Source organism: Vicugna pacos, chromosome 5 (assembly GCF_048564905.1).
Source record: "Vicugna pacos chromosome 5, VicPac4, whole genome shotgun sequence".
Classification (NCBI taxonomy): Eukaryota; Metazoa; Chordata; class Mammalia; order Artiodactyla; family Camelidae; genus Vicugna; species Vicugna pacos.
The window spans coordinates 41,760,264-41,773,765 of record NC_132991.1 but is presented as its reverse complement, the minus strand read 5'-3'; the positions used below and the strand labels follow the sequence as shown (position 1 = coordinate 41,773,765).

Here is a 13,502-nt window from a genome sequence, read left to right as displayed (position 1 = left end):
AACATGCTTAAAAACCCAAGTCAATCTGCTATTTTGAAATCACTATGAATTTCTGTGTATCATGTTTGATGTTAAACTGTTGGGAATATTTGTTTTGCAGAACAGAGAGTACCTGATTGAGAAGCTGCTTACAAGAACACCAGACATAGCCCAAAGAGCCAAAAAGGTAAGCGCCATGAGCCCTCCTGCCCCAGGAGGAGCTGCTCCCCGCCCAGGGAAGTGGAACCCACAGAAAAATAGAAAAATGATTTCAACTGCTCAGGATGTATTATTTAGAGGTTATCTGATTAGTGATTACTGAGATAACTGTGTTTTGCATTTGGGATATCTCAGCTTGCTGCTGTGTGTTTGGGTGTGGAAACAATGTGAAACTCAAGTAATCTCACTTTTCCGTTTTGTAGCTTCTCAGCTTTGCTTAAAGAAGGTCAGGGGGAGGGGATTGTGTTGAGGCTTAAACACTGGAGAGGTAAAATATCTTTAAATCTTTTTTTTTTTTTTTGGACTTTACCAAAGAGGAACAGTCATTTTTAATCAGTTTGAGAAAACAAAACAAAAAATAAAACTTTTGTATTTAATGGTTATTTTGAATATCTCTGTGATATAGGTTCTTCCCTTATAAAACACCCATGATTTTTTTGTAGTTTATGCTGTTAATTAAGTTATGTTAATAATTACTGGAAAAGCTTTCCATTCTAGATTTTAGATTTTTTTTTAATCTAGCAACAAAAGTAGACACCAGAGTGTCCAAGTCAGTGGCTTTCCAATAGCTTTCTTCAGCTTAGTAGGTGTGAGTAGGTATGTGTGAGTATATTTGTTTATGTGTTTTTCCAGAGATTTATTTACTTATAATTACAGATTTGATTATGGTATGAAACCTAACAAAATTTAACCTCTGGTTTGGTTTTGTTTAGTTTGGTTTTAAAGTTATATTATTTACAATTTTTAAATATTCATGTAGTCACAGATTTAGAAAGGGGAAGATCCTTTTTCCCCCCTTTTTTACAATTCATAGTTATGGGGAAAGCTGATATGAGTCTGAGTCATCTACTCTATAAATAAAATTGGCAAAGAAATACGCATTAGAGATTGTGTCTCATCATGACTAGGTGTAAGTAACTTCCACACATTGCCTTTTCTAAAACTTTGGGTGTGAAATGCGTTTAGCTGATGCTTTAGAATTGCTGGAAGCAGATTTGGAACAGGCTTTGGGAAATGACCTGCTCCGTGTGGGTGTCTGAGCATCTCTCCTGGACCTGCAGAGCCCTTTGGGGTGGGCTGGCTCTTGGGCTTTCGGCTTGGGTGAGGGTTGGGGGATTGCTGGGTTGACTCTGGAGACCGGACGCAGGGTTGGTCTCTGGGGCAGCTCTGAGGGAAGAGTGAATGTTTGGCGGTTGTCCATCAGGTGGACCATCAGATGTCCTAAGGAGCAGCACAGAGAAGCTTTACTTTGAGGCAACAGAAAGTCGGAGTGCCCAACACAGTGCAGGGCTCCATCCAGAAGGCTGAGGGAGGTGCCTGCGGAGCTTCCCTGGGGTGTCAGAGTCCATCATGGGGTCTTTGATCAGAGAACTTAAGTGTCAGCCCAAGATGAAGAAAGCTATTGGAAGGCCGTTGCCTTGGACTCTTTGGTGTCACTTTTGTTACTGGAAGTCCTGTCTGATCTCATCCTGTGGCTGTCCCCGAGATGGGCTCTTCCAGGCCTGCGTCCTTCCCAGAGCTGCAGCCTCACCCCGCCAGCGACTCGTGCAGTGCTTCCCGACGCTTGGTCTTCCCTCTCGCGCCCGATCTCCCTGTGCTCTGCGCTTCTTGCTGAGCCTCCCCAGTCTCAGAACTCTGCGGTTATTTTATATCTGAGGACTCCTCCTTTGTCTTCCCCACGTAAACCCGCTCCGGGTCCTCCCCACGTTTCCTCTGCAGCGTTTCTCAGAATGTTTTCCCCGTTTTCAGCTGAACAGTTGCAGAGGATTTCTAACTCCCCTCCTCCCCCATTCCTCCTTTCTGCCCCCTTTTAGACACTAGTCCAAGAGTAACTTTCTAATCATGTCACTGAATTGCTCAAAGGGAAAAAATGATCCCTCAAATTAAACAAAAGCAAAAGCAAATAAATGAGAGGAAAAAAATTCCTGTCAAATAAAGACCAAGCTCCTTAGCCTTGAATTCATGGCACCGTTTCAACTTCCTGCTGTATACGGTTCACCCTTGAACAGCACGCCAACCGTGTGCGCAGTAGAACATCCAAGTGTAGTTTATAGTTGGGCCTCCGTGTGTGCGATTCTTCGTATCCACAGATTCCACGAACTGTGGATTGTGTGGTATTATATTTACTATTGAAAAACATCTACGTGTAAACAGACTCTTGTGGCTCAAACCTGTATTGAAGGGTCAACTATCTTCTAAACTCCAGCCAAACTGAACCACGTATGATTTTCACTACATACCTCCTGCTTGCCTTTGAGATCCCATCAGTTTGAGAAGATGAAGAATCTGTTCAGATTCTCACCTTGTCTTCTTTTTTTAAAAAGATAATTAGATTATTTATTACATATTATTAATATCAGTGTGTTGTGCATCCCAGATTTCATCTTGCACGTATCTTCAACAATAAGCAGCCAACATTTGGGGGAATATTTTTCCAACCATGTCTTCGGCCCTTTAACTTGCTCCTTGATCTTAGATTGAAACCTCAGGGCTTGTTTCGTCATCCGTCCCTTCCAATGGAAGATGGCCACACATCTCAGTCACACAGAGGAGTAAAGAGAAAATATAAATTAGTTCTTTAAACGTCTTGTAGAAGAGAGTGGCCCCTAATAATGTTTTTCTGGCTCTCTGGCTGCATTAAATTGGTTATTTTCCTGTCGTAATTCTCATGTTAAACTGCAACTTGGTCATTGGCTACAGTCCACTCCTTGCCCGCAGCTTCCATGGCAGGTGCGCTGAGCAGAGCGACAGCAGTCACAGTGCATATCTGGTGCACAAGCAGTGCCCAGGGATGTGTGCTGACTCACTGAGCACTTGCCGCGGTGCTCTCAGAGCAGGCCATGTGAAACTCTTGTTTGCCGCTCACTCAAACCTCCAAATGCTCGGCATATACGTGTTCTTAGGATTCCTGGTAAGAGGCAAACCTCCCTCCCTCCCTGGGACCCATGATGTTGAAAAGGGGCTGTGCTGTTCCTTATGTGAAACTTCTCATTGCAAGCTTGGCCACTAGGAAGTAGGTGTTATTTTAATCTCCATGTGCATTGAAAACCTTTGTGGTAGGATGACTTTGCTTGTCTTACATTCTTGCAGTGTTTAAGTAAATTTAATTTAAAAGTTGATACAGGGGAGTCTTCAGTATTATTGCATCATTCTTTCTTGGACTTGTCTCGTTGGCGTCTGTGTGGCCCCTGCCTCCCTGTGTGCGGCGGCCCTCCTAGTACGTCGTCCTCTGGTTGCTTGGTGTGGCTTTGCTCCTCAGAGGCCACTCATTGATGTTGGTCCCTTGAGTCTTATCTCCTCAGTTTATTGTTTTTGAAACGGAAACAGGCAGTTGATTGATACACCAGTGCTGACTGTGACAACTGGGCCTGTTGACCGAGCTCTGGGCGCTAAGGCAACCATGTTGAGTTGAAATTTGTTGTCAGAAACATGGTCTCTGCTTCTCCTCCCTTGGGGTAATCAAAATTAAGGGATATTTTTCAATATGTATTTTTCTGTAACAAGAATAACTCACATTTAGGACAGAGGGACTGATATTGTAGCTGCTCTCGGGAGTCTGTGGAGCCATAATTCCAGGTGGGTAGGCGGTCTTGTCTGCATCCAAATCAGCTCCTCTAAATCAGGAAAAAAGTATAAAAAAAAGTAGAAACAGACCAGTGAGTATTACCTTCTCTGGTAATTCAGTGATATAAAATGATCTCCTTGGATGTGGTAATTGCAGAAGTTAGGGATGTTTGGTTTTTTTGTTTTCCTGGAGGCAGAGTATTTGGTCCCTTCTGGGTCCTGCTGAAAGATAGTGTCATTTAGGGATCTTCTTAATTCTCTTTTGCCCCGAGTTTTCTGTCTGTGAAGTGGAGATGTGATGAAGGGTGGTGAGAGGCTTCATGTTCCTGGACCACAGGACACGTTACAACTGGTACACAGAACCGTGCTGTGATGACCTATGAGAGCAGGGTTAGGTGCAGCCGTACAACTTCTTTCTCAACTTTTCACTTGTCCTCGTGCATGAGAAGAAAAGGCTTCCTAGCCGTTACTTCTTCCCATGTGTCTTTTTAGGGGCCTGTCTCTAGCCATCTTTTGGGGTTTGAAAGCTTGACTATGTGATGTTCCGTCGTTTACGCTACTGGATTCGCTGGGCAGAGAAGGGTGTCAGTCATTCTGATAGAGTCAAAGGCAGATGCTCCAGGCTGTGTGCCCTTTTCGTAGGAGCATCTCAGTGTCAGAGTTGGCTGATGCCTCTGCTTCATGTCAGTGACACAAACTTTGAGTCACCACATTCACACTCATATTTGCACACTTTCTGTGGCTTAAACCCACCAATAGCAGGACAGGGGCAAAGGGATGCCCCTGCTTAAATGCTGACTGCTTAGCCAAAATGAGTGTTGGCCAGGGAAGGGATCCGGTGGGGAAGTGTGACACACAGCTTGTCTTTTTATTATGGTGCCTGTGTTTTCATGGGAAGTAGAGTCCCTGGAGGATTTTTTTGTTTGAATTTTCTTAATTATGAAATTGAGAAGTTAGAAATGGTTAGTGATTATCAGAAGGAGGAATGGGGTATCCTACCACTGCTACGTTTGGGTGGAACCATTGTGTCTGTGGGTCGAAATTTCTTAGGCTGTAAGATTGGTTTCATATTCAAGACCCAAGGCTGCTGGCACCCTTTGGTCCTCATGTGTGCTTAGGAGCCCATAAGTAGGAGTATTACAATTCACATTTATTTAATACTTGATATATATTGATAACTTGTAGTGTTTTTACTTTTTATTTTGAAATAATTTCAGACTTATAAAAAAGTTACAAAAATAGTACAAAATTTCTGTGTATGTTTTCTCTTACTCTTTCTTTGGAAATATTTCAAAGATACAGACATGATGTCGTGTATCTTTAAATGTACTTCAGTGTATATTTTCTAAAAACGAGGCTGTTCTCTTCCATAAAAGTATAGTTATCTAAATCAGGAAATTAACAGTGACCAGTGCTATTGTTTAATTTTCAGATCTCATAAAACATTTTCCAATTTTGCCAGTTTTCTCATTAGTCGTTTGTCTGCTCGAGGCTCTAATCCAGAACCATGTAGGTGTGTTATCTGATTTTGTCTCCTTTAATCTGGGATAGTCTTTCTTTTTCTTTCACAACTGTGACACTTTTGAAGGGTACAGGAGAGTTATTTTCAAGAATGTCCCTCAGTTTGGGTTTCTCTCATATTTCACAATTAGGTTCAGTTTATGCATTTTGACAGGAATATCTCAGAAGCGATGCCGTGTTCCTCTTGGCATATCCTGCTAAGTGGCACATTGTGTTGATTTGTTCCTTCGCTGGTGACACTAACTTTGATCACATGCCTAAGGAGGTACCTGCCGGCTTCTTCACTGTAAACACAATTACCTCTCAATAGGAGGAATTCATTAATATTACCTTCCTTCTTTATATTAAACACTAAAAGGTCAAGTGAATGTACTTACTGTACTGGGTCATTAGTTCCTTTTTTGAGAAAACATCGATGCTTTGTGTCATTGTGTTTGTGCATTCATAGGATGTTAACGACAGGATTTCTCTGTGATCTCTAAGCAGTCTTGCAGACCAGGAACGCTTTGCTAGCGTGTGACATTCAGATTTAGGGGGAGGTGGAAATGGTACTGCTCCAGCTCCCATACTGGGTGTGGAAGCAGCAGTAGCTGGGTCTGTGTCCTTCCTTGGGTGAGCTGCTGAACCTCTCTGAGCCTAGTCTGTCAGATGGAGCCAAGGACACTTACTTGATCTGCACAGGATGTCTGGTGCTGTTTGACTCATAGCCCATCCTCATCCAGCAATGGCTGTCGTGACTGTCACGTAAACAAGGAGAATGATCATTGCAGATGCAGGAGACCGGTATTTTAGAAGTATGTAGTGGGCCTTCACGTGCATGCAGAGCATTTAAGTTACATTTATCTCATTACGGCAGCCTTATAATAATCAATGAAGTCCTGAGTAAGAGGGCAGAGCATATGACATGTTAGATTATTAAGACTGGCTAAAAAAAAAAGCTCTAAGTATTTTGAGGTATGAGTGGAAAAGAGCGATCAGGGCCATAAATATCTCCCAGTTCATGCTCCTTCAATTTGCAGACCTGAGAATTGAGACCTAGGGAGCTTGGGCCCAGACCAAGGCCACGCAGCCGTATAGTGACCGAGTTTGAAGCCAGCCTCCCAGTTTACTACCAGTCTCTTCTTTTAGTTGGTAAAGAGGGAAAATGACTCTGAACTTCTGCAGAACTGCTTTTTTTCCTTCCTGGAACCTTGTAATTAATTTACAAGATATTGAAGGTTATACATTACCAAGAAATCAGAGAAAAAATGAGGCGATTTCAAATGCTTGGTGGGTGGACTTTAGTTCTGTTCCAAGTCTGCCCAGCAGAGGGCAGCGATGGGTTTTAATTCCGTATGGTGGTGGAATGCAGGGGAGCAGAAATTCTCAGCTCCGATTTGGTTGGAGTAGAAGGGTCTGAAGGATGTTAAGCCCCTGCTGAGCTCCTAGACACTGGTACTGAACACTGGGCACCTCAGTCAGTTGGGGCGTTTTTTCCCCGGGGCAGGGGGTTGAAGGGTGATGGTTTAGGTACTCCTCATTATTATCACTTTCATTTTGAATTCCATTTTCTCTTTAAACAAACCACAGTAATGTAACATTTTACATCATTCATGTCAAAAATACAAATCTTGAGTTTTGAAGATACGACTGGAGAGCTTCCAGTATTTGTAGTCAAACAGTTCTAGGTGGTGGTGGGCTGTTTCCAGAAGGTTCAGACTGGTTGCTGCAGTCCTCAGAGCCAGGCAGGTAGGAGGAAGGAGGGAGTCAAGGTGTTTGGTAACTGCGGAGGAGAAGTGAACAGAATTCCATGCCCGCCACCATGGATGTTAGAGGTTTAACATGAAACACTCCTGATGATCCAGGTAGGTCCCGGGTGCGGTGTGTCTTACTGCTTCGTGTTTCCTTTCCCCTTCCCCTTGTTCAACAACAGCCGTATGTGTTGGTAATGTATCTTACTGAGGGACTCACGTGCTCATAGGAGGAGGGCTGTGGTGTTGAGGATGTTACTTTTCTTATTTTAGAGCTGAGAGAAAAGTTGGCCAGAGGTAAAAATTATTGGCTTAACTGGACAGATGTTCCCAGAGTGTAAGCTCATTGATGTTTTCCTTATTTTTTTTTAAATGTTTAATGCGTTGCTTTCAGTCAGTTTAAAATGCAGTTCATTTGGTCAGAAAAGTGCTTTTGGTCACTAGGGGGTGCTATCAGAATTGTTCATTTTCTCTAAGTCTGTGGACAGGAATTGCTTCCTGGTCTATAAAAACCCTTGCAGTGGTAGATTTCTTCCTTTCGCTCCGAGCCTGCTGTGAGGAGCTTGGCTGGTGTTTGTGCCAGGGGTAAATTAGGCAGAGGTGAGGACAGAGGAAAGAACAAGAGGGAAACGCGTCATAAATCACTTTCAGTTCGGTTGGTGAATTGAGTTTAAAAATGCATATATTCTGCTTAAGTGTCCTCTTTCTGGTGGCATTTGACTTAGAGGAGAAAGGATTCACTCTGGAAATTGTGATTTGCTAATCCCAGTGGCCCCATTTAGGGGAAATGTCTGTATTTTCAGATTGAGGTCTCTTTTAAAGACACCAACTGCTTAAGAGAGCTTTTTAAACTTTTGCAGATCTTGGAGCTCCACTTTTGGAAATTTAAAAATAATGACATACATTCTGAAAACATTGTGAGAGGTACTGTTTGTGCAGCTTAATTTTGGAGAACTGATTCTTTTCTGTTACTGGAAATGAATAGGCAGAATCAGTGGCCTTATTTCATGTTCAGTTGAAATTTTGAGGCCTATGTGTTCAAATGCATTATGTGCTTCATTTTTGCCTCTGGGAAATTTGCTAACTTTTCACAAAGCTTGTGTGCATCAGCTAACTTTCTGTAACTTAACTGGCATGCATGTGCCAGGAGAGGGGTCCTGACTGCCTGCTCATCCAGTGTTCACTGAACATCACTGATGACATACAAGGTGCTGACTACTTAAAGCGATTTGCTTTTGTTCACTTTTATAGCTCACTCTAATACTAGTCTACCATTTTTTTTAAAAGTAGATAAACCATGAAGAATGGAAGGGAATTTGGCTATGGTTGCAGAAAAACTTTTTATACAAAAAGTGAGGTCTCTTTTTGATCTTTTCCAAAGTCTAATGTGATTGTTCCTTCTCCCTGGTTTAAAGCCATTCAGTGGATTTTTGTCAATTACAGGGTGAATTTCATATGTCTGACACTGATAGATTAAGGTCCACGTCACCTGTAGAGTAGGGACCAGGCAAGGCTTCCACGATCTGTTTGGACCACTTCTGCAGCCTTTCCTTCACCCACTCACTACCTCACCCTTGATACACAGTCTTGCAGAATTTAATGGGAAGCTTAGAAAATCCTATATCAAAGTGTAACCTTAACTGGGCCTCTTGAATTTAAATTTGATTTTAAACTACTGAATTTGAAAGTAAAAAGAAATTTTAAAAGAATCCTCTGGACTGTTTTCTAAACCATAGAGCCACACATCTCTAGTAAAGTCGATCAAGTTTGATTAAGACGAAATAAGCAGAGCCCTCCACCCCCTGGTTTAAAGCCATTCTCCTGATCCTACTTTCCCACCAGCACACTCCTGAAATCCCATGCGTATTTTCCATGAAGGTGCATGTACTGACCCTCTGTTTAGGCTTATCCCTGAATTTGTGTCTTTCCAAATCTAGCATCTCTTCTGTGGCGTTTCCTCATACCATCCCCCACCCCACTGCCCAACTGCCTGCACTTAGCATCATTTATAGTTTATTGCCTCACGCTCTCGCCTTCTATATCAGACTGTGAGTTCCAGATTATTCCCTGTGTCCCCGGTACCCAGCACAGTATCCTGGTCAATCAGTAAGTGTTTCTGGAATTGAAGTTGAGCAAGCAAGATTGCAAGGTTATGATGACAGCCTTTAAGGGAGCTGATGTGAGCGGAGGCAAAGCAAATCTGCTTTGGGTTTTAAAGGAGAATCATGAAGATGTTTTTCAGTTGGCTCTGAACTCTTTTATCTCAAGTCTGAGACTCAGATTTTCTGATTTGAAGTTTGAAATCCTTTGTTATCTCCGGCTTGCTGAGAGTCTTGGGCAAGCCAATTAATTTTAATTCACCTTTGCCAACTTATCATGAAATGGAATGGTTAGATTTTATTGTCGAACAGCTGTGCATTATCCACTCTGGATTATTTGACAGCAAACATTTAGCCCCTAGCACCCAGCATGTTCTATATTGTCATTTTCTTCTCGCAACCGATATGCTTATAAGTTTTCCTGTTACCTGAAGCCACATCTAGTTAGGAAGATATTTCAAAACTAGATTTAAATGGGTTTTTAGTACTCTCTAACGTCGGATTACCTGTAACCTATCCTTCATTTAGGGGAAATAATTTAAACTTAACCCTTATATCATGATCCTCTAAGTCTTTAAAATGAGTATGACATTTTGGAGAAGGGAAAGTGAAAGAGACAGAAAGTAATGGAACTTTTGCACATCATTCAGAAAGGAAGAACTCCATGCTAGTGGAAGGAGGGCGAACGTTTTGCCCTTTCCCCTGGAACCCCTTACTAGTTGTGGTCATGCAGTGGGGCCAGCAGAGGGCGTGGTGCACATGCTTAAAGAATCCTGAGTCGGGGTGGAGGGCTCTGCTTATTTCGACTTAATCAAATTTGATCGACTTTACTAGAGATGTGTGGCTCTACGGTTTAGAAAACAGTCCAGAAGATTTTTTAAAAATTTCTTTTTACTTTGAAATTCAGTAGTTTTAAAACAAATTTAAATTCAAGAGGCCCAGTTAAGGTTACACTTTGATATAGGATTTTCTAAACTTCCCATTAAATTATTCTCACAAACTCAAATACTGATTTAGAGGGGTGTATAGTAACTTCTTTTTTTCTCACATACAGACATAAAGGAAAGGAACCCTTATATAACTTACAAAGCAATAATAGAGCTTAAAGATTCAAACAGCCTTTGATTTAACCCAGATTTAAAAGGCCATTTGAAATTGTGGGTTGTTATACAACCAGCTTGTTGGCTGATTATAATTCAATTGGGGAGGAACTAGGAAGTTCCAGTTTTATCAAGACTGGAAGGACCCCTTAGGGGATAAGGACAACGTACTGATCGGTGGGCTTTCTCTGTGGTTTTATGGAAAGCAGAAGGAGGTAGAGGAAGGAGAGAAAGGAAGTGGAAAATAGAGAAACCAAGCCTAAAAAGAGACGGAACCGGCCTCGGCAGGATGCACTTGATCAGGAGGCTGGGATCCACCGAAGTCGGTGACTGACAAAGTTAAGACCAGGCTTGGGCTCTTCACACAGGCCCCAGCCAGACCCTGCTCTACCACTCGCTCACTGCGTGGCCTTGAGCATCAGTGGAACCCCTGTGCCTCATGTGTGACATACAGACTGTTCGGGGGCTTCTCATCGATCTCCGGTGAAAACCAGACTCCCTGACCGAGGCTCCAGTGCTCGGCATGGTCTATTCCCTTACCACCCTGAGGTGGCTTCTCTCGCTCTCTCCACCCCCGGTTCCCCGGGCGTCCACCGGCCCAAGGCTCTTTGCAGGTGCTGCTTCCCCTGTGTTGGAAAGGGTCAGCCGCCTCCATCCTCAGCAGACCTCAGTTTCAGCTCAATCATTTCTGCAGAAAACAAAATTGGAATCATACTGTATTTATTGCTCTATGATCTACCCATATTTTCATTTAAGATACCTGTGGATGTTTTTTGTGTCAACAGACATAGATTTACTGAATCATTTTTAATGGCTGCATAATAACTATGGCAAGGATGACCACTATTAATAATCAGTTTTTTCTTTGTGGACACTTAAGATTATTTCCAGTTTTTTTTGTTACCCATGCTGGAATGAATGTCACTGTGCATGCATTACTGCATGCAGTGTTGCCTGTTTTGTTAGGACACGTCCCTAGGAGTAGAATTGTTCGGTCTAGCTTGGTCAGAGAGCAGATGCCTTGTCATTACTGACATCCCCTGGCTTAACTGATGTCTAAAATGGGAGACATAATATTTCACATCTTACCCAGAGTCTCAGATCTCTCATCTGTAATGTATTACTTACATGCACACACACACACACACACACACACACACAGATGCACACCCACTTAGTCCAGTGCCTAACATGATATTTAATATTATTATTTATTTTTGATATTGAAATATTTTCCAAGTACATTTATTTTATTTCATTTTCTTGGGTCTGTAGTAAGCTATTTTATAGAGAGCATTAGAAGACTTCTGGCAGTTCTGCAACCTTGAGACTTTCAGTAACTTGAGGGGAGATTAGAATGCACCATGTACTAAAAGTGGGTCCACAGAGAGCCTATTATGGAGGTCGCAGCTTGGGGTCCTAACGTGTTAGGGCCACTAAGGGTAGTTCAGAGAGAGAGCTGTTGGTGGTGGAAGGTATGGTGAGCTCTTCTGCAGTCTGTTCTGAGATGAATTATTTTCACTGTGGGAATGAGACTGAGTGTACAGTGTTACGAGGTGTTTTTACCTATTATTCTGTCACTGAGATCTTTTCTGTCCAGAACAAACAAATGATAAAATAGCTGCCAGCCTGTGAGTAACAAACCATTTTCACCATCCTTTGATTGATGGTTTGAGAGGGCTCATTATGAGGAACTATACTCAATATCTTGTAGTAACCTATTATGAAAATGAATCTATGTACTATATGGATGACTGAAACATTATGCTGTACACCAGAAATTGACACAACATTGTAAACTGATTATACTTCAATTAAAAAAAAAGAGAGATCTGATGTCAGCCGTTTGTGCTGCACCAGGTGGTGGCCATACCCAGTATCTACAGGTAAAGGAAGGTACCGCCCGGTTGGAATACTGGGCTTTCCCTCTTGTTCCCCCTTTTGTTGTACACCAGTGTCCTGGTTCGGATCCCTTATAAGCTTAACCGGTGTTAGCTTTTAAAATTGTAAACCCCATTTCTCCCCCCGCCCCCCGGAATCATTGCATAACATATTGAAAAAAAATGTATAGCCTTGAGTTTACACCCTCACTGCCCCTTGGCTGGCTCTGAGACTTGGAGGAGTCACCCAGTGGCTCTGAGCCTCGATTCCTCACCTTCCCAACCTCCAAGAGTTTTTGCGAAGTTTAAACGTGACAGTTTATATTAACTGCTTATGCAGCGTCTGTAACATCACAGGGATTCATCAGTGCCTTTTCCTCGTCTCCCCAACCTCACTGTGCATCAGGGAACGCTGTGTAAGGAAGGAGGGTGTGTTATACAAGTGAGCAGGAGGAAGTATTTAAATGTCATGTGAGGACTGTCTTTTCTTTTTCTTAAGGAAATTAAAGCCTAAGGTTAGTGAACCTCATCCCTGCCTCTCCTCCTTTCTTCCTGTCTCCGTGGAGCCCCAGCTGCTCACCCTTCTGCAAATAAAACCGTTCGTCCTCCTTCTTCTGCCAACACACACAGTCCTATTAGTTTCCTCGAGAGCTTCAAATTACTGCCATTTGTTTAGAACTCTTATTCATTTCTGTTTTAATTAAAATTCCTGTTTCTTTACTTATTTATGCATACTTAAGTTATAATCGGAAAGTTTCCTTATTTAATGTATTTTTTTAACAGTGATAATGAATTTGTCCGCTAGGACAAAGTAAATGTTTTGTGGAACACATACCTCTAGCCCCTCCCCAACTGATGTTTTCTGTAATCTGATGTGATTTCTGTGGGATCCTCCTGCTTTTCTCTGATTTGCCACCTCAAGAGATGTTCTCCTGTCCTTTTTCCGTACAGAAGCTTCATTCCTAGTTGTTCTGCAACTTACTGTGCAAATACCCAGGCCCCCTAACCAAAGATTCACATTCAGTAGGTCTGAGGCCAGGACCCAGGACTCTGCATTTTTGATAAGCAGGTCAGTTGACAGTTATGCAAGTGATTTGAGACAGACCTTCTGGTCTGTCTCCAGGTTTGGAAGAAAATTATGCTGCTCAGCCCACTTTACAAAAAATTACTTATTAGCCCTGCTGAGTAATTAAATAGGCTTTACTGAAATGCCTGTTATTTCACCTCCTGCTTATCTGCCTTTGCCCACCAGCCTATGGGCAATGCCGGTCCCACCTCTCTGTCATTTACACTGTGAACCCCACTGAGCAGCCCCTCCTCGGTGTTGCATGTAGGATCCGTCTTATCTGTGTTCCATCACTTGCTGGCTAGGCTGTGCCATTTGAAGTAGAGCTGTAGTATCTTCTGAAA

At 42.5% G+C, this 13,502-nt stretch overlaps 1 protein-coding gene across 2 annotated transcripts in view; it reads left to right on the top strand.

Annotated features, from left to right (window-relative positions):
- Positions 1-13,502, top strand: part of STK39 (serine/threonine kinase 39) — a 254,238-nt gene that overhangs the window by 105,204 nt on the left and 135,532 nt on the right. For both annotated transcript variants that reach the window (XM_072961102.1, XM_072961103.1), the window contains exon 10: positions 101-166. In XM_072961102.1, coding sequence (XP_072817203.1) covers positions 101-166 — 66 coding nt within the window. The remainder of the gene's footprint in view (positions 1-100; positions 167-13,502) is intronic.